The sequence below is a fragment of the Hippopotamus amphibius genome, chromosome 16, assembly GCF_030028045.1.
Source record: "Hippopotamus amphibius kiboko isolate mHipAmp2 chromosome 16, mHipAmp2.hap2, whole genome shotgun sequence".
In the NCBI taxonomy this organism is placed as follows: Eukaryota; Metazoa; Chordata; class Mammalia; order Artiodactyla; family Hippopotamidae; genus Hippopotamus; species Hippopotamus amphibius.
Window position 1 is genome coordinate 36,543,688 of NC_080201.1, and position 24,600 is coordinate 36,568,287.

The 24,600-nt window shown below is 45.4% G+C and overlaps 2 protein-coding genes across 6 annotated transcripts in view; one reads left to right on the forward strand and one right to left on the reverse strand.

Moving 5' to 3' along the window:
* The window catches only part of LONP2 (lon peptidase 2, peroxisomal), a 98,539-nt gene extending 95,399 nt beyond the window's left edge, over nt 1-3,140 (reverse strand). For 2 of the 3 annotated variants that reach the window (XM_057711623.1, XM_057711622.1), the window contains exon 1: nt 2,797-3,139. In XM_057711623.1, the coding sequence (XP_057567606.1) occupies nt 2,797-3,029 (233 nt within the window). In that variant the 5' untranslated portion in view covers nt 3,030-3,139. Of the gene's footprint in view, nt 1-2,796 lie in introns of all 3 variants that reach the window. The other variant, XM_057711624.1, reaches the window with a different exon arrangement.
* Nucleotides 3,141-9,717: 6,577 nt separating this feature from the next.
* Nucleotides 9,718-24,600, forward strand: part of ABCC11 (ATP binding cassette subfamily C member 11) — a 61,833-nt gene continuing 46,950 nt past the window's right edge. For all 3 annotated transcript variants that reach the window (XM_057712137.1, XM_057712138.1, XM_057712139.1), the window contains exons 1-5: nt 9,718-9,816; nt 11,143-11,261; nt 13,919-14,077; nt 18,658-18,805; nt 21,340-21,573. In XM_057712137.1, coding sequence (XP_057568120.1) covers nt 9,718-9,816; nt 11,143-11,261; nt 13,919-14,077; nt 18,658-18,805; nt 21,340-21,573 — 759 coding nt within the window. The remainder of the gene's footprint in view (nt 9,817-11,142; nt 11,262-13,918; nt 14,078-18,657; nt 18,806-21,339; nt 21,574-24,600) is intronic.

Sequence of the window (24,600 nt, forward strand, 5' to 3'; positions counted from 1 at the left end):
AAGGACAGTGCACAGGGAATGCTAAATTAATATCCATTTTCACTAAGAAAACAATGGGCCACTGAGGAGCCACTAAAAGACAGTTCAGTGAAGCAGGGTGGCCTGAGGTGGCATGGGAACCAAATTCTACACTGTGGGGATAATCCAAAGCTCTTCCTGTGTCAGGCAACACGCCTGCACCCTGACTGCAGATAGGGACTGTGCTGTTCAAAATGGTAAAGGAAGTGGTTCAGGTGAGTCAATATCTGGCCCTGCCACTTTGTATGACAAGGAACCCTGGGGCACAAGTTAATTCTGCTTCTCCTTGAAGACTGAGGCATTGTCACCTGGATGGTCTAAAGGAAACAAGGGGCAGGAGCAGAGCCCTTGCTGTCCCTCTGGGGTCCCACTACCACCTGGAAAAGCAGGTAACTGGGGAAGCACAGATATGTGTACTGAAACAGAATAACGTTATAGAGAATGTAATACTTATTCTTTTACAGCTCTTTTAGGGAATTCCCTGGTGGTCCATCGGTTAAGACTCTGCACTTCCACTGCAGGGAGCATGGGCCAAAATAAAATAAAATGGTTACTTTAAAAAAAAAAAGGCCTTTTAATTTTTTAAAGTAAGAGCATTTAAAGGTCGTGTTGGAGAAAAAAAGAGATTAGAACCTAACACTAAGGAATTGCAGTACAATCTGTCTACAGAGACTTTTCAAGTAGCAAATAATATTTCTAGGATTACGAGATAGTCCGGTGGGTCCTTACAATGCTGAAATTCTATGAAGAATTTTTAATGTATGTTTTCTAACTTAAATGATTAAACTGTAACATTGCTATTCATTCAAAACAAAGGCAGCAATATGAACAGCAAGGACAAGACTACCCATCATTTGAATATTAGTGATTACTTCCAAGCAGAGGAATACAGTTGTCATTTTGGAGGAATTTACATAAAAGAAATGAAAAATCCTCCAAAATCTTGCCAGAATCATACCAACAGTCACTCAAATCCGAAACATGAAAGTCTACTTTCAAAATTCACAGTGTACCCAGGGGCAATCAGTAGAAATAGAACATCTCATCATAAGCACTCTTGCCTTAAGCAACTAAGTGCTTGTGCACAGAAAGCAAAAAATTACGGGGAAATAAAGAGGCTTAAGGAGTGGGGTCATATGTAGCAAAACCAGAATCCAACACAATTTATCACAGTTTATTAAAACTTCAAAAGTATCCAATTTCACTCAAGCAATAAGCAAAGCAGATCAGATGGGAACCAAAATGTTTTCCATGATTGAGAAAAGAGAGGCTTTATTACGATGTGGACCAACAATGGACCACTATGGGTTTGGTTTTGTTTCGTTTCGTTTCAGGAGGTGAGGGGAGGGGTACCAAATTTCCTTTGAGAATCTGAACAGAGCTATGGACTCGCCTTTTAAAAAAATGTAAATAATCACAAGATTTCGGACAAAATGAGACATTTCTAACACTCCTGAAATCCATTCAGAGTCAGGCATACATAATTTTAAAAAAAGATAACTACAGGTGAACAAGGGAGGGGCTGTAAGTTGAAAAATACCTCAAGAAGAGTTAAGGAGAGGAGGCAGGGGCTTGGGAGGCTTGAAGATAATGGCATTTGTTGAGAGCATACTACAAACCAGCACTGTCCAGTAGAAAAATAACATGCACCACATATGTAATTTCAGTAGCCACATTAGAAAGTAAGAAGAAACAGGTGAAATGCTATTTTATTTAATCCCAAATATCCAAAATATTACCATTCCAACATCTAATCTATATAAAATTTATTAATCAACAAAGCAGTTTTCATACTAAATTTTCAAAATCTAGCTGTGTAGTATACACTTCTAGCACATTTAGGGTGACCAACCACCTTGGCCTGTCTGGAACTAAGGGGTTTCCTGGGACACAGGGCTTTCAGGGCTAAAACTAGGACGGTCCCTGGCAAGCGGGGACAACTGGTCACTCTAACAGTACCTCAATTTGGACAAGCCACATTTCAAGTGCTCCGTAGCCAGTGGCTACAGTACTGGACAGTGCAACCATTTATTCAGCCTTGCACAAAACAGACCACATACGTGTGATTTCACTTCCTCTTCATAACACACCTAAGAGACGTATGCGGTTAGCTGCCAAATTACAGGTGAAGAAAGAAATAAGCACAAGTTCAATCTGTCACCCAAAGTCACACAACTAGGGCCATGGTGTAGGGGGATCTAATTGTAAGCCTGGGGCCTAAGATGTGTTACATGATCAAAGGAGAGATGAGAAGACAGGCAAGTTCTAGAAAGTGAGACAAGGAAAGCCGTGAGGGGAAGAGAGAAGGCAGGGGAAGGCAGGGAGTGAGAAGGAAAGGCACCCCCGCGTTACTAAAGAAATGGTGCAATTTAGGATGGGACGGGAAAAGAGAAAACGTGAAGCAGCAAGTATCTCAGTTAAGAGGACAGAAGAGGTGGGAAGGAAGGAAAACAAGCAAGAAGGGTGTGGGGGAAGGGAAGCGAGGAAGGAAAAGAAAGAGGAGGGTCTGGAAGGTGCGGAGCACCGGCCGAGGAGTCTCAAGACCCGGGGCTGGGGAAGGGAAATTCACATCAGGTGGTGAGCAGCCCACTGTGCCGTGTCCACGACTCCGGGAGTCGTCCCACGTAACGGTGCCCAGGCACTCGTCTGTGCCCCCCGTCCGGCACGCGAGCCGTCCGAAGAGGCGGAGCCCCGCCGCGGGGACCCCCGCGTCCCTCGCCCCGAGGCCGGGCCGGCTCCCGGGAGCAGGCCGCGCCGCCGCCCGGCCGCCCGGCCTACCTGTGCAGCGGCGGCAGGTCCTGCGCGTCGCTGGCCGGGTCGGGCGTGTTGGGGATGACGCCCAGGATGGTGCTCTGCAGCGACGTGCCCTTGAGCAGCCGGCTGCGCACCAGCTGCAGGTTGCGGGCCGAGTCCACGCTGGTGCGCATGGTGGAGCCGGGCAGCAGCACGCCCTCGTGCGTGAGCAGCAGCGGAAGGCGGCTGGGGATCTGGATGGGGCTCACGGACGACATGGCGACGGCCCTCCGCGCCCGGAGCGTCCCCCGGAGCCCGACGCCCGGCTCCGCGCGGCCTACGCGGCGGCGACGACCGAGGCTCAGGCCCCGGCGCGCCGCCGCTTCCGGCCCCGCGCTCCCGCCCGCCGCTGGGCTCCGCCGCCGCCGCGCGCCGTACACCCGCGAAGAGAGGCGCACGCCGCCCACCGGGGCGACTCCGGCCTCCCGGCCCGCTCCTCCGCTGTCTCTCCAGGCTCGCTCAGAGCTGAGCTGTGTGCGCATTGTGTCCGCTTGGAATGTTTGCTCCTTTCTATTGGAATTGATTTCAGATGTACAAAAACAGGGTAGGGAGGTTCGACGCACCTTTCACCCAGCTTCCCCTGTAAATCAGCACAGAAGCGATGTACCTTAGTGATACATGATGGTGAAAGGTTTCACCAGCGATGATTTTGACAGTGATTGTTTGGTGAAGGTAGTATTTGCTAGGTTCCTCCCTTTTAGGGTACTGTTTATCTCATTATCAGTAGTATCGGTAGGGAGTTAAGTCTGCATTTATTGATTGGAATCTGTAAGAAAAAGCTGCCTCGTCTCCCTCATTCATTTACTTATTCAGTTGTTTTTATGTTAGTGCGGGCTCATGGGTGTTCAATTTTTTACGGGTTATCATGCAATAATATCATGTATTTCGTTGCTTGAATTTTTTCAGATTTGCCCTTGGGAGCTCCTTCACGTTGGGATTTGACTTGGGGCTTTGGCTGTAGGTTGTGGAGGGAAATTTTTCCCCAAACATGAAGTCCAGCAATGCTCTCAGAATCCGGGAGGGAATTGAAAGTCTGGTCAGGTCAGGTCAACAAGCATTCGTTGAGGACCTGCTAAGTGCAAGGCCCCGGGCTGATTATGGAGGGCAGAGAGCAGAACAGAAGGCAAGGTCCTACCCTCAGGCACCTCTCAGCCAGAGGGACAGAACCATAGACAGCTGAGTCTGAGAGAGGGCAGATGGAATTGTTTGTTTTCGTCTGTGCAGCAGGTATGGGAAAGGAGAAGGCAGGTGTCGTGGCTGCTGTGCTGGAGACAGAAATTCAGGGGCTTGGAGTCTCCTGCCTAAAGCTCTTTCTCTAACATGATCCCACCTTTCATTCATTCACTAAACAACTGTTTTTTGCATGCCTACCATGTACTGGATGTTACTTTAGGTGCTGGGGATACATCAGTGAACATAACAGACAAGGCTCCTGCTTTCATGGAACTAACATTCTAGGGGGAGAAACAGAAAATAAGCAAGGAAAATCCTTTTGGGTGGTCAGAGCAGGCCTGGCTGAAGAGCTGACCTTTGAATGGAGCCCTGTACTGCAGCCATGCAGAGGTCGTGCGGTAGGTGCCGAGGGGGTGCTATTCCGGGCAGAAGCAGCAACATTGCAAGGACTTTGTGGCTGGCATGCATTTAGGATGTTTGAGGAGCCTGCTGCTGGAGCTTGCTGAGGTGGGGCCGGGTGAGGGGAGCAGGAGAGAAGTGGGAGGGGCGGGTCGTAGAGGGGGGTGAGGAGTGGGGATAAGGAGTCTTCTAAGGAGTGTGGGTCTTACTCTAAACCCAGGGCAAGCCGTAGGCAGTTTCAAGTTGTGAAATAATTTTTCAGGCTTGTGTTTTCAAAAGGTCACTTTGGCTGCTGTGTGGAGAATGGAACGCAAGGTTTTAAGGTCAGACGTGGGGAGGCCAGTTAGGAGGGGGTTGAGATTGTCCAGGCAAGAGGTGATAAGGACTCAGACTAGAAAAAGTGGATTCAAGCCATATTTGCGTGTAGCTTCAATAGAGCACGCTGATGGACTGGACACGACGAATGAAGGAGAAAGTCATCAAGGATGTTCCCTAGACTGGCCTGAGCCACTAGGCCCTGGAGAGCAATTGGGCCGGTAGCAGGAAATCTGAATCCAATCAGTGAGCTCTGGATTACCTTTCTGGATGGGCCTGGGACCCTACCCTGTGATAGACTCTGGGGGTATGCAGAGATTAAAAAAACAATTCATGGCCCAGCTGCCCAAGAGCTTACCTTTTCACCAAGACCTCTGCAAGGCTGGGGGGAGGGGCTCGTTTTTTGAGACTCCTAGTGTTTTAACAAAGAACTTCAAAAACCATCTTATAAACCTTGCGGTATATCTTTTGAACATGTGTTAAATGCTTTTACCATACACTCTCCCCCAAACAACAAGCAATATGAGTGTCTAGTGACATAATAATAGCTGGATTTATTTTTAAATACAAATTCATGTGCACCAGAGAAGGTGTAGTATGGGACTGGGTCCACATTTAAGTTGCTTGACGAACACCTTCTTTCCATCCCATCAGTCTGTCTCTGTGATGAGGTGCCAGCCCACTTGGGAAACCATCAAGAATCTAAATGTGGGGTCTTAAGCGACCATGTGGCTCTCCTGGTTCCTTCTTTAACCAGCTCTGCATCTACTTTCATTTATCCACCAAATACTTATTCTGCATCTGCTATGTGCTGGGCACTAATCTAGATTCGCGGATGCATCACTGAACAAGATGGACAAGGCCGCTGGTGTCAGAGGGCTTATATTCTAGTGAGGTTGGCAGAAAATAAATAACCCCCCAAAGAAATGGCATTTCAGAAAGCGATAAAGGAAATCTAATAAGAAAAGCTGTAGAAGGTGCTAGAGAGAGAAGGACAAGGTGAGGGAGGGAGGTCTGGGAAGGTTACCCTGCGGAGGTGGTGTTTCATTCGAAACCTACAGGATGAGAAAGGCCAGGTTCTGCAAGGAGCTTGGAGGAGAGTGCTCTCGGCAGAGATTAGGACTTGGACAAAGACCAAGATAGGAAGGCGCTTCCCCGTTTCTGGAACAGAAAAGACCAGGCTCTGGGCTGTAGGGATTCAGCAGTCAACGAGATGGCCAGGGCCAGCGAGGGGCTCCAGGAGCTCTGAGAACCAGCTCCCCAAAAGCTACCCAGCTACCCAGGGAAGGCAAGGGAGCGGTCTACTCATCTCAGCTTCTTCAGCATGGCTTGCCAGGCACCTGCTCTTGCCCAGTGCACCTTCCCTTCCCTCTGGTGCCCCTTCTGGCCTTGGACACTAAACCCTGCTGGGAAAGTGGTAAGAACAAGGAGGAAATAAATCAGCTCCTCCGGAAAGGTTACCTCCAGGTGGTGCCCGCCGCCCCCGCCCCGCCCCCCGCCCCGCCTGTTTCACCATATGCAAATGGCCTGTATCTAAACTAATCATGACTTTGCCCCCCCCACCCCCCACCCCGAGGATGGGGGAGCTGAGGGTTGGAAGCATCTGTTTCCCCTCTGGTTTATTCCCAGTCCTGTCCTGGGCCCCGACCTGACGGCAGTGATGGGCTTGCGCCTAATTAGAGTGAATAAATTTCAGGTCTCTCTTCTTCCTGAGAGGAAGCTGGGGGGCCAGGGAACTTTTCTAGGATGCCAAAGGAAGCTCTGGAGGGAATTCCCCTGGCCAGTCAAGGACGCGGAGGTGGGCCTCATAGACATGGAAGGCAGCCCAAGCCAATATGTGGCTGAGTTCCAGTTATGTCAAGATGAGCCGTTCCTGTTCCGCAAGGATGTCTGTTACACACATTTGCGTTCCTTTTATTTTCATTTGCTTTACCTTTTCCTGTGGCTCGTTTTCTGGATGACTTCTGTATTTCTGTAAGGAGTCATGTCTTTGAAACCCTCATTGTATCTATTTGCAGGTGTGTATAAATAAACCAGGTTGGCAAATCACACTGTAACTGAAAGATGAGAAGAAAAATTTGTTCTCTAAGAATCTGGTCGTCTTCATGAGCCCCTACTTGCTGGTTAATTAGGAGAACATAAATATTTAGGCTTACCATTTTAAGATGCTAGTTCAGGAGAACCAATTGTCAAATGTTTAGAAATTTTGAGAGCCCAGTTGTTAAACACGACCATTATTAAAATTAAATTATATAGACTTACAATTAATAATATCAAAGACAAAGGTAATACTCAAAAACCTATCAGTTCCTAATTATTTCACTACATTTTACTATTTATACTTTTGAGGTTGTTTATATCTACTGTATTTGTACCCTGGAGATAACGATACAGTGATTTCTTGATGCGCCTCTCTTCCCAACATGTTGGTAGCTTGAAATCATCCAAGATGGGAATATTTACACCACAAAAATCAGCAAAGGCTACAAACCTGGGCTAGTTTTATTGTTTTATGGATTGTCTAGGCTTAAGAAATAAATGCAGGAAATGTTAGTAGTGCAGATGAACAAGTGCGTGGTGCTTGCAGCCATAACATTGTCGAGAGCTCGAAAAATGAGAAAATATTCTTTCAGTATTTGAAAACTTTTCAGCAAAACTTATTCAGGTCATTGGCAAATGAGTGATGATCCAACCAACATATGTCTTTGATGATTCATCTTCCACTTACTCATTAACATAAAGCAAAAAGCCAAATAACATTTGTGTTGGAACTACACCAACTGCAACCACAGGTTAGTTAGATACACGCATTTGCCAGCACACCAGTGACACCACTGACACAGTCCCTTGCCAGGGTGCATGACTTGCAGTCTAGAATTTGCTGCCTCCCCCTCCCTCACCCCATTCCCTCCACTGAGAACCTTTACACCGTGGTCCTACCCCCAGGGCTGCGGTCCACTGAATTATGCCAATTTCACTTTAATGGGTCTATGTCCTAGGCTGGTTGATGGCAGCCAGAAACTGGACTCTTCCCACAGTCTTAAACAAGAAATATGTGACAGTCTCTCTTACCTAACATACCTCCTTCTCTTTTTAATTTTCCATCACCCCTGAAAGGTCCACTTCTACCATCACAGTTGTACAATTGCCCCTCAGTTCGGAGCGGGGATTGGTTCCAGGTCCCCCGTGGAAACGAAAATCCAAGGATGCTCAAGTCCCTTATATGAAATGGTGTAATATTTGCATATAATCTAAGAACATCCTCTCATATACTTCAAGTCATCTCTAGGTTACTTATAATACCTAATAAAATGTAAATACTGTGTAAATAGTTGTAAATACAATGTAATGCTATGTAAATAGTTTCCTGTGCCAATTGAAATTTTCCTTTTTAGAACATTCTGGGATTTTTTTCCCCCCAAATATTATCTATCATCAGTTGGTTGAATCCTGATGGCAGAACCTGTGGGTACAGAGGGCCAACTGTATACCTTATGGCCTGGTGCCGTGGCTGGGGAGTCTATCTTGTAGGCTCCATAGAATTCCAGAAACTGAGTCCACCAGATTTGGGTGTGACTTGCTAAAAGGAAGTGAGATGGGAGGGAACGGAATAAAGGAATTTAGAGAATCTTCTCCCAAGACAATAGGCTAGTCTTCAAGTCTGTTTACTTGAAGCACAATACAATATTTAAATGTCAAAAGCTGTATCTGGGCTTCCCTGGTGGCGCAGTAGTTAGGAGTCCACCTGCCAATGAAGGGGACACAGGTTCGAGCTCTGGTCCAGCAAGATCCCACATGCGGTGGAGCAACTAAGCCCCTGTGCCACAACTACTGATCCTGTGCTCTAGAGCCTGAGAGCCACAACTATGAACCCATATGCCACAACTACTGACACTTGTGTGCCTAGAGCCCGTGCTCCGCAACAAGAGAAGCCACTGCAATAAGAAGCCTGCACACTGCAATGAAGAGTAGCCTCCACTCTGCAACTGCAGAAAGCCCGCACATAGCAATGAAGACCCAACACAGCCAATAAATTAAATAAGTAAATAGATAAATAAATATTAAAAAAAAAAAAGCTGTATCTGAACACCAGGATTGACTACATAATTTGCAGGACCCAGTGCAAAATGAAAATGTGGGACTCCTTGTTCAAAGTACAAAGAATTTCAAGATGGTGACTGCAGAGCATTAAACCCAGCCTGGGGCCCTTCTGAGTACAGGGCCCTGTGAGGTGCCCACCGTACCCTACGATGCCAGCCCCATTGTCCATTTTCTTTCTCTTTCTATGCCTTCAGAAATATTGCTAATTACCATCTGCTCTCCTGCCCCAGGCACATGGATGTTCTGGGAATGAATCATATATTCGCAAAGGCAAAACGAAAAGCAAATTAATATATTTTTTAGTTATTTAAATTTCCTAGATCCACTTAAATTTCCTAGATCCACTTAAATTTCCCAGATCCACTTCCCTGAATCTGTGAAAACCAAGTCAGAGAATGGCAAAATCACATGTCTTTCATTTATTTATTCACCATTTATTTTTTGAGCACCTGCCATCCTCCTAGGCAGTCCTTAGGCTGCAAGGATTTAATGGTGAGCAAAGTAGACATGTCTTTGTCCTCTGTTTAGTGCAGGAAATGAACTCTAAAAAAATCAATGATTCACCTAAATCAACAATTACAAACTGGGATAAAAGGAGAAGCCTGGTTTTAGGAACAGGCCTTGAATATATTAAAGAAGATTGACCTGGCCAAAGGATGTGGGTTGGGAGTGGGTGGTTTGTGGTTTCCCTAGGTGATCTTGGGCTGAGACCCAAGTAGATGTTTAAAGGGAGGGAGCCAAGCCCATTCCAAGCAGAGGGAAGAGCAGGTGCTGTGACAATGGCCCCCAGTACACTCTTGGGTGATGGGTGACGTCCCCCTCTCCAGGCTGCCTGGGGCTGGATCTAAGCTGCTCCGACCTGTTGCCTTTTCAGATTCTCTGATTCTTGGAAACAAAGAATTGGCAGGACACCTGAAAATGACCAGAAGGAGGATATACTGGGTCCCCAGGTCTTCTGGTGACCTTGTGAATCTCGGCTTGGATGTAGATGATGACATGGTTTCAGGACTTAGCTATGTAAGTAGATCTCCTTTGCATCCAAACCCAGGAAACTGAGTTGACAGGGTATTCTCAGCGGTCATAAACTAGGTCAAAGATATTTGTCCCATATTTATTCAACTCTGATTTTTTTTTTTTAGTGGAGCTCAGGCTTCCACAATTAGACGAATCATAATCCTTGGTCATGATATACATTCACGCTCTCCTACTCCCCGTCTCTATCTCTCTGTCTCTGTCTCTCTCTCTCACACTTATCTATGTATTTACTTATAATAATATAATAAGCACCCATAAACCTACCATCAACCCATCAGCTCAGACCCTGACACTCACATCCAGCTACTAGTCTTCCCCTCATCTCATTACCCAACTCTCCCCACCTGAAGTAACCCCTATTCTGAATCTCTTCCTGTAGTTCCCTCGCTATGCTTTCAAGAGTATTATTTATTCTATATTGTCATAGAAATGATGTATCTTTTTCATTTTAGTTTTTTCTCACTTTATCCAAAGGGTAACATGTAATGCCTTTAGATTTACTTTTTTACTTCTTGATTTCTTTTTAGTAGCTTTACCCTCAGCGGGTGACTTGGTCTTGCATTCTGTGGGTGCCTGAAATTAGCACCCTTTCTTCCTATCCACAGTGTTTATCAAGAGGTAAAAGCTCAGGGAAATGGAGTGACCTGCCCAGAGCCACCCAGCAGAGGTGGAGCAGAGCCAGAGCTGGGGCCTGGTTGTTCTGACTCTCGGCCCAGTGCTCATTCCCTGCCTGGAAGCCTTTCTCTTATTTATTTATTTATTTTTATTGAGCTATAATTGGCATAAATCATCCTATTACTTTCAGAGATACAACGTAATGATTCGCTATTTGTATATATTATGAGAGGATCGCCAAAATATCCATCACCACACAGTTCAAATATTTTTTTTTCTTGTGAGAAATTTTAAGATCTACTCTCTTGGCAACTTGCAGATATGCAATGCAGTATCATTAACTATAGTCACCACACTGTACACTACATCCCCATGACTTATTCATTTTGTAACTGGATGTTTATACCTTTTGACCACCTTTACCTATTTTGCCTACCCCCTGCCCCTCCACCCCCACCTCTGACAACCAACAGTCAGGTCTTTTGTTTGGTTGTTGGGTGGGTGGGTGTTTTTTTATTCTATGTATAAGTGAGATCATACAGTATTTGTCTTTCTCTGTCTGACTGTGGCAGCCTTTCTCTAGGAGGCAGGATATGGAAAGGTCCATCCTCCTTGGGTGGCTGGTCCCTCACGCCCTCAGGACAGTATTTGTGAGGTCTGAAACTGATGCTCTTTTGTTTTTTCTTTCCCAAGAAAACTTTCACTCTGGAAGACGGCCCCTGGAGCCAGCAGGTGAGGGAGCCGGAGGCACCAGAAGTGGGGAAGTACGATGCCGCCTGGAGAACTATGATTCCCTTCCGTCCAAAACCAAAGTGAGTCCTGAGGGGGAGCTGAGAGTCAGTACCCTCCAGGGCAGTGGTCCTCAGACCTTCACACCTGGACCCCTCCCAAAGGCTACATAACCATGTCCCAACACGGTCCTGTCACCCACCAGAGCCAGACACCTCCCAGGAAGCCTGAGGCACATCAGGGAAGCACAGCCAGCACCTTCATTTGTTCATTCATTCAGTCAGTCAGTCAGTCAGACAGTCAGTCAACAAGGACTCTTTGAGCACCTACACGTGCCAGGCACTGTGCTAGACTGTGGGGGGATAACAGTGAGTGAGACAGATAGGATCCTTGCCTGTCACCAACCTCACGCAGGGGAGAATGACAGCAAGCTCGTAAGCTTGAAGATAAACGTGCTTACAGCTATTTGAGGAAGGCTCTGCAGAGAAATATGGCGGCGTGAGGGACGATGGAAAGTGACAACGTGATGGGTTCTGAGTGATGCTGCAGCTGAGACCTGGAGGGTGAACGAGATCTCACTAGGAAGAGCAACCTGGGCAGAGGGAACAGCATGTGCAAAGGCCCAGCCTTGTGGTGGAAGGAACACAGTGATGCATGTGTCCAGGAATGGAGAAGGAGTCCCATGTCTCTGGAGTCCTGTGTGATAGCAGGCGCGGCATGAGATGAGGCTTCAGGTGGAGGGCAGATGCTAGGGGATCATGCATGCCCCACAGGCCACACTAAACACCTTGGTCTTCATTCTGAGAGAAATGGTCAGCTGAATGCCTGTGATGTTACCCTTAAACTTGAGCTTAAGAAATTTGTTAGAATTAGGGCCGTCTCTAATAAACCATAGTTTAAAGTAACCATCACCAAATGACTTTCTGATTTATATACTTGTGGTTTTAGGGGCCCCCAGAGATTCACACACATCTTCAATTATTGAAAGGACCCTGACACTTCTAGTCTGATTCCTCAGTGTTTCATCACCAGGAGCCTGTTTTGCTTTTACAAATCCCTCTTCCCTCCCAGGTTTTATCTATCAAACAAGCTGCATTGGTATTCCTGTTTTTAAAATCTGAGCTTCTATCAATACTACCTGGTTGTTACCCACCAAAGCCATCTCATCTCCACCAGGAACAAAGAACCTTGGTACCTGGTTCACCTGGACCGCCCTATCTTAGAGAAACAGCGTTTCTGCTAGGCCTTTGGAATATCAGCCCCAGCTCATTGGTTCTGGCCCTAACCTTGTGATCACAGATGGCCCCACACATCCGCTGCAGTGTCTCATCCTCTCGCTAGTCCTTCGCTCTCCAACAGAGATGGCCGGCATTGCCCATCGTGGTTGCTGATGGGCTGGGAGGATATAAAAGACCAGAAGATGGAGAAAAGAGGCTATAGCCAAAAACAAAAGAGCATCTCACAAGTTTCGCATTTTTGTCTTCACATCTTTCTCTCCAAATGTTTTCTTTTAATACATTTATTTATTTATTTATTGGCTGTTTTGGGTCTTTGCCGCTATGCATGGGCTTTTCTCTAGTTATGACAAGTGGAGGCTACTCTTTGTTGTGGAGCACGGTGCATGGGCTTCTCATTGTGGTGGCTTCTCTTGTTGTGGAGCATGGGCTCTAGGCTCTTGGGCTTCAATAGTTGTGGTGCGTGGGCTCAGTAGTTGTGGCGCACGGGCTTAGTTGCTCCGTGGCATGTAGGATCTTCCCAGGCCAGGGATCGAACCCGTGTCCCCTGCATTGGCAGGCGGATTCTTAACCACTGTGCCACCAGGGAAGCCCCTCCGAAAAGTTTTTGGAAGTTGAATGTTCTTCATATTGAATTATTTAGCATTAAAGGCAATTTTGAAAAAAGAAGTAGAAATTGGGACTTCCCTGGCTGCCCAGTGGTTAAGGCTCCGTGCTTCTGCTAGGGGATGCAGGCTAGATCCCTGGTCAGGGAACTAGATCCCACATGCTTTGCGGTGTGGCCAAAAAAAAAAGAAAAAATAGAAATTGCACACAATCTTAACACCCTAATCTAATCATTATTTCTGTATTTGTGAATCATTCCCAGAGATATGACCTTATCATTCTGTTATTTACTTTTTTTCATTTTTATTGTTTTTGTGGAAGTTTTATATGCAAAATAGAAAAATTGAAACAATGAGAATCTCTTTTCCGGTTCCTTTGCCAATTCTAATCCCTACTTCAAAGTCAATCACTACTACTGGTTTGATATCAATTGTTATGTAATTTGACATGTAATATATATATATAAACATAGGTATGCATATTGTTTTGTCTGCCTTCTCTTATTTCTTCCTTTTTTATATAAGTAAGCATTTACTAAATAAGTTTCTTGATCTGCAAGCAGCCTTTTTTCTTGCTGAATATCCTTAGAGCTCTTTCCATGTTCTGCATGTAGAGCATCTCTATTTTTAGACTCTTCTGCCTTGTTTTCTACCATATGGTACAGATTGTTCCATACTTGTTTTCTTTCTTTTTAAGCCATTCCCCTATTCATGGGTGTTTTGTTGTTTCTAGTTTTTAACTAGTCATGAGAAGAAAATACTTTTTTGTGCATCCAGATGACCACACTGTGGTTTGTACATGTTATCACTCATCCCTTCCAAATCTTGCCCTTGACTTGCTTGTCGGCCTCTGGAGCCTACATCCTAGTGTGACCACGTGGCCTGTGACTTCTCTGCTAGGTTTCCTGCGCCCCAGCCCCTGGATGACGCTGGCCTGTTCTCTTACCTAACGCTGTCATGGCTCAGCCCAGTCATGATCCAAGGTTTACGGAAACGCTTAGATGAGAAGACCATCCCCCCGCTGTCAGTACACGATGCCTCAGCCAAAAATGCCAAAAGGTAAAGTCACGTTGGGCAGGCTGGTGGGGTTGGTTAAAGACCACGTCTTGGTGGATGGTGACCAGAGATGTTTAAAAGTGTGTGTGTGTTGGGGGGTGGTCCATCCTCAGACAACCAAAATGTGTCGGTTCTTCCTTTGCAGCAGGAGGCCTCACTCTAGATTGGAGGTTCCTAATCTGGGGGCGTCAAGGAAGGGAGGGAATATGGGGATATGTGTATAAAAACAGTTGATTGAACCTGGTGTACCCCCCAAAAAAATAAAATAAAATAATAATAAAAAAAAAAAAAAAAAAAGAAATAATTTACATATTTTATATACATGGGCTAGAGCTCTTTTTCCGGAACAAGAATTCACATGTTTTACCCAGTTAGCCCGAGGGCCCAGGACCTCAAGAAGTTAGAAATTACTGCTTCTTGTCCCTTTTGACTTTTTTTGTGTGTGGATCAAGCATTTATCTATGTCACTGATGATTAAATTTTGGTTAGTGGCCCAGGCTCTTAATCCTTGAGCCACCACTAACTAGTTGTGGGATTCAATTTCCTGTACCACCCACCTGACAAGGTGATAGGAAGATCATATGGGGGGGAAATGAGTGACTTGAAATGTCCTGTACTCACGTTACTACCTCCAGCTGCTTATGAGAGACCCCAGGTGTAGATGGCATTTTCCAGATGTGTTCCCAGAAATGGTGGTCCCCTGAGAGCCTCCCTGAAAAGAGCGTTTGCTGGTCAGGGAGCTTGTGAACGGTTGCTTTCTGTTGCCAGATCTCAGAGATTTATGAGGAAAATCAGTGTAGTGAAGACTCTGAGAAAACAGAAACTGGTTAAACTTTGACCCATTGCTTCTCAGACTTACTCAGGAAAAAATAAGAAACAAAAGTTTCCAGAGAGCACCTCTTCCATAATGCCCGATATTGGTGGGAATCTCATCTCTTATTAGCTATGATGTCAGATAAGTTACCCTTTCCAGGTCCTGTGTTTTTACATATAAAATAGTGGATTAAAAAATGTATCTCATGGTCCTTCATAGGATTGTTGTGAGAATCAAGAGGTAATAGAGACAGTGTAAAGCACCTGGGAGAATGCCAGATGCACAGTAGGCAGTCAGTGAAATGTTAGCTTGCTGGTTCTTCCCTAACCATTGTGAGGACAAGATCTCCTGATTTACTGTCTGTTCACTGATGCTGACTTCTAATTTTATAACTCACAATGCCTGACTGCCAACCCTTTTGCAGTCACTCCATTTTTGGATAATCATCCATGCATTCGCACCCTGAGAGGGGTTTCTTTCTATATATTCACCATTTAACAGGCAGTGTTCTGGGGTGCATCTTCTCTAATCCTTCAAAAGAGCTTCTCTGGATTCTATAAGGATGTGCTGACAAACTGCCAACCACCCTCAGCAGCATCACCATTATCACCACCATCTTTTTCTTTTTCCCTTTTTTTAAAAAAAGTATTTATTTATTTATTTATTTATTTATTTTTGGCTGCATTGGGTCTTAGTGGCGGCATGCGTGATCTTCATTGTGGTATGCGGGATCCTTCGCTGCAGTGTGTGGGTTTCTCTTTGTGGTGTACGGACTTATTTGCCCTACAGCGTGTGGGATCTTAGTTGCCTGACCAGGGATTGAACCCATGTCCCCTGCATTGGAAGGCGATTCTTAACCACTAGACCACCAGGGAGGCCCCACCACCAGCATCTTCATCCTTATGACCACCATAGTTCTTCACATTTTTATTGTTCTGCAATTACAGAGCCTCTTCCCATCCATTGCCTTCTTTGACCATCACAATAGGGTTATGAAATAAACAGGGCAGATATTTTCCCCATCTTACAAGTGAAGAACCAGGGTAAAGAGAAATGAAATGATGTTCCCTGAGTCATATAGCTAATGAACAGAGGAGGTAAAATTTGAAAACAAATCCCTTGAATCTAAGTCTAATAATCATAGCCAGAAATTGATGGAGTTGCTAGGAGTAGCTGTGGGCAGACTACGGAAAACTTGGATTTGTTTAGTCAAAGTAGAACCAACTCTAGAGCTTATCATCTCTGTGGATTGTGTTATGTGTGGGGGTAGGGCTGGAATGAGGAGAGCTGGCCCCATGGTTTGTCCTGAATAATATCATCCACAAGCAATAAAATCCTCCAGCACAGACAGGTGTCCTGGGGACATTTTTGCTTTGTCGAGTTAGGGCCCAGGCCCCTCAATTATCTGGTCCACACAGGTGGGCATGGGATGCAATGCGGTAGTTTTTATAACTTAGGAAGGAAAAAGAAGCCTGGAGTTTTTTTGTTTTTTAAATTAATTAATCTATTTTTTGGCTGCATTGGGTTTTTGTTGCTCTTCACGGGCTTTCTCTAGTTGTGGTGAGCAGGGGCTACTCTTCGTTGTGGTGCATGGGCTTCTCATTGTGGTGGCTTCTCTTGTGGAGCACAGGCTCTAGGTGTGAGGGCTGAAGCACACCTAGAGTGCTGTATTTGTGGCACACGGGCTCAGCACTTGTGGCTCGCGGGCTCTAGAGCTCAGGCTCAGTAGTTGTGGTGCACGGGCTTAGTTGCTCCGAGGCATGTGGGATCTTCCCAGATCAGGGATTGAACCCATGTCCCCTACATTGGCAGGTGGATTCTTAACCTCTGCACCACTAGGGAAGTCCCAAGAAGGCTGGAGTTTTGATTGCAGGTAAGGAAAGTAGGGCAGAAAGATTCTCATGGTATTGGTTCCTTTCTAGTTTTAGGCTAAGCATGGGTTTCCATGGCTGGAGGAGTAAAGAGTAGAAAGGGCTAGAACTGCTTGCCATGAGAGACTTGGTGAGATTCTGGGCAGAGAATGAGAACCAGATGCTGACAGAACTGCCTGAGAACATGCACAGACAGTGCCGCTGCCGGACTCTGGGGGCTAAGGATGGCCCAACAAGGGAGGCTGCTCTGTCCACTGTGCTCTTGCTCTCTAAGGAGCAGTACCTTTAGGGAGTACCTGGAGTCCCTTGTCATAGTCCTTGATGTTCTCATCATGGGCAGTGGTAACCACTTTCCAAATAGTGGAACCGGTCGGAGAGGAGCTGGAGCCAGGAAGTCCGAGGGCAGATGCCAGCGTGGTGCCTGCAGCGGACAGGTTGGATTGTGGAGGCATCTGAGGGCCATGTTAAGACTCCGAAAGCCTTGAGCCTCACACTGACTGTTGTCAAGTCCCCTGTTCCTGCCTCAAATAGAATTCAAAATAAAAAAGTGTGAGAAAGTCAACATAATTTTAATTTTTTTCATGATAACCTTTTTGATGCTTTTTTGAAAAAAAAAAGTGAAACCTTTGAAACCCAAACAAAATGTTTTTGGTGTTTTTGTTTTGCTGGTGAGGCACACACCTCCCAGGCATCATTAACTTGGGATGTCAAAATAAGGATACACTTTTGGTTGGATAATCCAGCATTGGGACACCCTTTTGGGGACTTTGAAACCAATGAGGGCCTACTTTTTGGAGATCAGAGTTCTGGGTTTTGTGTATCTTAATTTGTATATAGAAAGAAAGAGTGGCATTATTCAAAGCGCTGGGTTGTTTCTTCAACTAACTGTATTTCAGGGTAACAAAATAGTTGATGAGGGAAAGTCATTTTTTACAGAAAAATTCAAGCTCCTAAATACAGAAGGAATGATAGAATTAGACAAATCACCAACAGGAAGCGAATCTAGGCAATGATCATCAGTGATGGGGACCTCGGCAATGAACGAGTCAGGCTGACACAGCTTAACTCACTGATTCAGCTTAACATAACTAAAAGTGGGACAGCAGGCGTCCATCTTCTGATGTGACGCGAATATTTTTGCCAGCTGACTCAAATTCTGAATTTTATTAAGCCTCTAGATCTAACTAGCAGTTTAATAGAACATACAGGGCATAGAAACTTATGTAAGACAGACCCACAGGTGTGCAATCAGTCAAATCCAGAATGTGGAAAACTCTGCAGGGTAAATAACCCAGTTTCTTTAGCAAGTAAATGGCAGAAAATGCAAAGGAAGGGAAACTGTTACAGTTTAAAATGAGATGCCAGAGGCCTATCAAATCTGTCTTTTAACTGCAATGAGTGGAACCTGTTTGGATCTTGACTTAGGCAAACTAACTGTAAGAATATACTTTTGAAATAATTAGAGAAAGTTGGATTAAATGCCATTAAGGAATTATTCTTACTATATCATTAATATACAATTATTAATGAATAGTTAATAATGAATAGTTATTAATTCATAACTATTATTATTGTGACTATGAGTTTTTGCAAGGCTTTATCTGGAAGAGATACATACTAAAGCATTTATAGATGAAATGATCTCTCTGGGATTGGCTTGAAATATTCTAGCAAAAAAAAAGAAAGAAGTGGAGGGGAGGAGAGATGAAACAAAAATTCAAATGCTGATAGTTCTTGAAGCTGGGAAATGCGTGTCTGGGGAGATGCCCTATACTGTTCTCTCTACCTGTGTTATATTTGGCGGTTTCCATAACCAAGATCCTAGGCTAGCAGGAACTAGGACAATTGGGTAACACATACAAAGAGGTTTCATTTGCCTCAATTTTCCTCTTTTCAAGACTTCGTCTCCTTTGGGAAGAAGAAGTCTCAAGGCGTGGAATTGACAAAGCGTCAGTGCTTCGCGTGATGCTGAGATTCCAGAGAACAAGGTTGATTTTGGAGACGCTTCTGGCCTGCTGCTTCTCTGCTGCGAGTGTTCTGGGGCCAGTAAGTTGCAAGTTGGTGAGGTTTGGGGACTCCAGGCCTTGGAGATTAGCATGTTTAAATCCATGCTGAGAATTGGGGATGTCTTTGTCTCTCAGCTGCTGCTCAGAAAATAAAATCTTTCTGGGGGCAGTGGAGCTAGTAGTATTAGAAGTGTAAATTCTGCAGCCGCTGCTTGGGTTCTAACCTTGGTTCCGCCACTTAATTTCTGCGTGACTTTGGGGAATTTGTTCACCTCCTCTGAGCCTTGGTTTCCTCATGGAATTCCATGATCCTCTCAGCCGTAGTCCTCATGGAAACCCTCTTGTGTGAAATGCAGAGCCCGACATTACCTGCCTCGTAGGGTGACATAAGTGAGTTAAGTACGTAAAACACTTAGAACTTACAACTCGGCCTGGCTCAGTATACGTGAGATGCTTTGAGAAGTGACTGAGCAGCTCTGGGCATGTAGGTCTCCTCCATGTACTACGGTTGGGGTGAATGGGCTCACTATTTCCTATCAGTTCCTCAGCCCAAGATTCTTACTGCAGACAGCTGGCTGTCCCAGCTGGGTCACTTGCTCACCTGTTGGCCAGCCGTGGAGCACTTTGATTGACAATCCAGCCTAGACAGCATGCATTGGGGCAGGCGAGTCTCCCCAGAAGAAACCTGAGGCACTGTTACCAGCTCAGGGGAGAATGGAGGTAGGTCAGGAGGAAGCAACAGCTGATGACACCACAGAGATAAGTGGGTGACGGTTAGTGTGCTCCATATTCTCCGTTTCTCCCTCCAGATCCACTCTTCACGCTTCTCTGCACCACCCTGTGCCCCTAGTGTGTGACCTTTGTGGATCACATCAATGGGGTCCCCCTGCCTCTGGCTTCTAGTTGGGTTTGATCAGTGGGAGACTCCAACAGGAGGCTGGAGGGAAGCAGAAAGTGAGGGCAAGATATTTATTGCTCTGACTGCCTCCCTTCCTGTCACTGGAGGTTGGTGACCAGATCCTAAAACGAAGGGACTTTTCTGTATGACCTTCTCCTGCTGGGTTTCGGTAACCTCACCCTCCCCTCTCCCCTTAGTTCCCTGGGGGTTGCTAGCTCCCGGGTGCTTCTCCATCCCTGTTGAATTTCCTCAGTTCTGCCCACACCTTTGTAAACAGTCATGTTATTAACTCCTGAATTACCCCATTTGTATGTGTCCTCTGTTTCCCATCAGGACTGATGGTGAAACTTGGCCTCTCTGCACCGGTGCCAAATTGAATCTTGGAGACAGAGTTTTGGATGAAGTAGAAAAGAATAGCTTTTATTGCTTTGTCAGGCAAAGGGGGGACACAGCAGGCTAATGCCCTCAAAACTGTGTGTCCCAATTTGGGGAGGTGGATTTGGTGAGTAGTTTTATAGCAATGGTTCAAGGAAGGGGTTGCTAATGTCGACTTAAAAAAAATGCACAATGTGAGAGTTGTGACTTAAGTTTTATTTGGGGCAAAATGAGGACTGCAGCCAGGGAGACAGCATCCCAGATAGCTTTGAGAAACTGCTCCAAAGAGGCAGGGGGGAAGCTCAGTATATATGCGGTTTGGTGAAAGGGAAAAACATGCAATCAAGCACATATTGCTTACAAATGTTACTGCTAGACACAAGGAGCAGTCGTCACCATGAAGGATTTTAGTGTTTTTCTAGATATGAGGAGATACAAGCATTGGGCCCATAAAGTTGGCTCCTGAAAATCTCTAACTATCTAATGACCTGTTCTGCCAGCTTTTCACAGAGCACAGAGGGCCTCATTTCAGCTCTCCACCCTGAACACCTTTCAGGGGGGCGTTGGCAGTCAGCAGCTGCAGCAGCCCGTGATTTAATCTTTGTAGAGGGAGGTGGCAGGTGCCAATGGCGAGTGCCAATTGTAGTTGACACTAGTAAGGAGCAGGGTTGTGTGCAGGGCCTGAACTCCTTTAATCTTGTCTCAGGTGGTCTCCTGATAAGCTTCTGTGGTTCTCAAGCTTATCAAACCGTGACCTTCTCTCTGGAATGAAGAATGCTTCCTCAAGTAGTTAACATCTTCCTTTTGTTGGGGGGTTTAGTTCTGAAGCAGAGCTCAAACATATTGTTGTGTGTATCCCTTGAGGCAGAACCAGGGCCCTGCCCCAAGGCTGCACTATTGTTTCTTGATTGTTCCTCGTCTCTGCGTCCCCTCCCTTCCCTGATGAGCAACTGTTTGAACCTGCCCTTTGGAACTCAGGGAAGGTCATGGAGGCCTACAAACAAGAAACAGGAGACACAGAAAGGCTTTTGTGCCCAGGAGCCCTGCAGGGCCCTGCTTGTTTTCAGGACCACCTACGAGGTAGAGGAGCTGGGATTCAGATCTGGGTCCGTTGAACTCCTAAGTCTCCTCCAACTGGACTGTGACCTTCTTGAGTGCAGGATTACACTTGAGTCAGTTGTGATCATTCAATAAGCCACCCCCCTTGACCTGAGGATCTCACACACGGTCCATGTTGGGTAGGTGTTGCCTGGAAGCAGGATTGGGAAGTCTGAATGATCCAAACTCCTGTTTCCTTTTAGATGCTGATTATACCAAAGATCCTGGAATATACTGAAGAACGATCGGGGAGCGTTGCTTATGGAGTAGGGCTTTGCTTTGCTCTTTTTCTCACCGAGTGTCTGAAGTCTCTGACCATATGCTCCTGCTGGGTCATCAACCAGCGCACAGGTGTCAGGTGTCGTACAGCTGTCTTCTCCTTTGCCTTTGAGAAACTGATACAATTTAAGTCTCTAACACACATCACCATGGGAGAGGTAAGTGATGAGGCTGCACATGGAGGTGGTGGTTTCCTCCTTCTCCTCCAGACATCACTGCCCTGGAGGCCAAGGGAGGGAGAAGAGGGATTTAGGAGAGAAGGAAGAAAGAGAAAGGAAATCATTCCCTGGGTGAGCTTTAAGAACCAACAACAATTGCCTCTGGGGTTGTAAGAGCAGGTCAACAATCACCCAAGGAGATGCCAGTTGTATTCAGGACCTTAGAAAGGATTTCACCAACCATTCAACAAATAGTTACAGAGGCCAGCTCTGGGCCAGGCCCTGTTCCAGGCCCTGGGGATACAGCAGTGAACGAAAAGACACAAATCCTGAGTAGAGGCGCATCAGAAAGCGTATCCCCTCAGAGACCCTGGGCAGGAAGGTATGGGAGGACTTGGTAACTCAGGGAAATCTAGGGGAAAGCAAGCAGAGATAACCTCTCTGCGTGTTAATTTCTTACCTGCAGAGGAGGAATACTTACAGCTGCCTAGTTATTATTGCCTGGAGTTCCCTAGGCTTAACACAAGCAAACAATGGCAGAGATGGAAGAAAGATACACCAACTATGACCCAGAGGTGTGGGGGGAGGGGGGGAGATTAGAATTTTCTATATTTAATTTTACTTTCCCTGTTTCTCTACTGCTTACCAATTTTCCTGAGGAGCATGGATTACTTTTATATTGAAACAGACATTTTCGTTTTTGGAGAAGACAGTACCGCTTTGGCTCTTTACCTTCAAGCCAAACCCCTTTGTGATCTGGCATCAGCAACTTTCCAGCCTCATCTCCTCCTCTGTCCCCTGCTCTAGTCATAGGTTGGCTTCCACCCTCCCAGGCTGGTGGGGCTAAACGTGCAGTCCCAAGATAAACCAGGCATGTTCACTTCCTGGCAGCTTTGCTCACGTCACTGCCCCTGCCCTTTTAAAATTCCATTCATCCTTCAAGGCCCAGCTGAGATGTCCTCTCCTTCATGATACTGTCTCTAGACCCCGCCCTCTGCCCCCACTCCCCACCAGGCACAAATCTGGCTACTCCACTGAGATGAGCCCCCTTCAAAGACACGAACCATTTCAGATTCACTACTCTATTGCTCAAAAAGCCCAACATCTGAATCACACAGGACAATGTCCTAAATAATGTCTGCTACATTAGCCATTGCCACCGAGTAGATGCTTTTTCTGCCTCAAATGCTAACAACCGTAAGATATTTATTCTTATCATCATTACTGTTATTCTTCTCCATTTCATTAGTTCTATGACCTTAGGCAACTTATTCAGCCTTTCTGGAACTAAATAGACAATCGTAGGGCCAACCTTATAGAACTGTTGTCTTATAGGATAAGAGTTCATATTTACATGTAAAGCATGTAGAAGGGGGCCAGTGATTCATGTGTTAAATTGTATCATTAATTTCTGTTAGGCCTTAAGCCTGGAGGCTGCCCTGTCCTCCTGCACTTGACTGGAGTTAAAAGATTCACGGCAACCTGGTGTACCCCCAAAAAAAATAAAATAAAATAATAAAAAAAAAATAAAAAAAAAAAATAAATAAATAAAAAAAAAAAAAAAAAAAAAAAAAAGATTCACGGCAGCCCTCCTCCCTGTTCATCTCAGCAGAGTCATCACAGTAACTGCTAATTTCCTCTGAGCCGTTGTCCCAGATGCTCTACTTAGTTAGCTCCGTCCGGCTTCTGACGACCTTCTTATGCCATAGATTCTGTTATTGTTCCCATTGTCACAGAGGTGGAAACTGAGGCCAAGAAAGGGTGTGGAACTTGTACAAGGTCATGTGATTGGTCAGCAGCAGAGCCTGGCTGCAGATTCCAGGCTGCAGACCAGTGCCCTCACCTGCCTTGCTAAGGAGACCTTCTGCACTGAGGCCAACCCTGGTTCCTTTTCTGTTTGCCTGTTCTAAGCCCCTATCGTATGCAAGGTCCAATTTCCCCAAACATCTTCACAGAAGCAGCAAACAAGATGGCTCATTTGGAACTGGAGGTGGAAGTAGTTGCTCATATAAGGATTCCTAGAGAATTGCTCCTATAAATTTTATATTAAAATTAATTTTATAAACACCTGCATACGTTCTCTTTGGAAAAAAATAAAATAGTACGGTTGACCCCCTGTATCTGGTCACTCCCCTTATGCCTGGAGGTGATGACCATCACCTTCCAAACTTTTTAAAGTACATTTAGGTACACATACAAGTTACACCTAGAAAACGTATTTTGTGTGCATGTTTTTGCATAAATGATACTGCCTTTTATACAGTGTTCTGCAACTTGGTTTTACCAATAGAGAATGTATGCTATAGATTTTTGGGTGAGCCTTTTGCATCAATATTATCCAATACTTCTTGGGTGGATGCTTTAACATTTCCCCACCAATGGACATTTAGGACATTTCTGGGTTTGCTGCTCTAAGCAGTGCTGCAATGAATATCCTTGTATATGTGCTTCCTCCAGCACATGAGAAGGTTTCTTAACAGAGAAATGAAACTGCCAGGTCATGGGGTTTACGCAATTATTAATTTTAAAAGATACTGTGAAATTGCCCTCCAAAGGGGCAGTACCAAGTTATGCTCCCCCAACACTAAAATTTTTTAAAGGCTTAGCCTGGGGCACCTCCTGGGAACTGGAAGGGGATCAGGTTAAAGTTAAAAGGAAATCACTTCTTAGGGATTCAGGTTGGTAATTCCAAAAGACACTAATGAATTGACTCCTTAAATATTTTGTGACTTGGAATGTCAGCTTTTATACACTGAACTAGGCAGTTTATGTTGGGGAGGGTCAGAGTGGGCAGACGAGTCTACAGCACAAGAGAGAAAGAAGGAGAAAAAGACTCAACTCTTGCCAAAAAATGGTGTTATTAGTATTAGTAGTAGAATGAATAGAATGGAATAGGATAGACTAGAATAGGATAGAAGACCAGAAGCAACTCTCTGGAATCTGGCTATTAGTAGTAGCAATAGTATAGAAAATATAACTTTTATTGGGCACAGTTTATGTGTGTAGGTATTTATATCTCGTTGACAG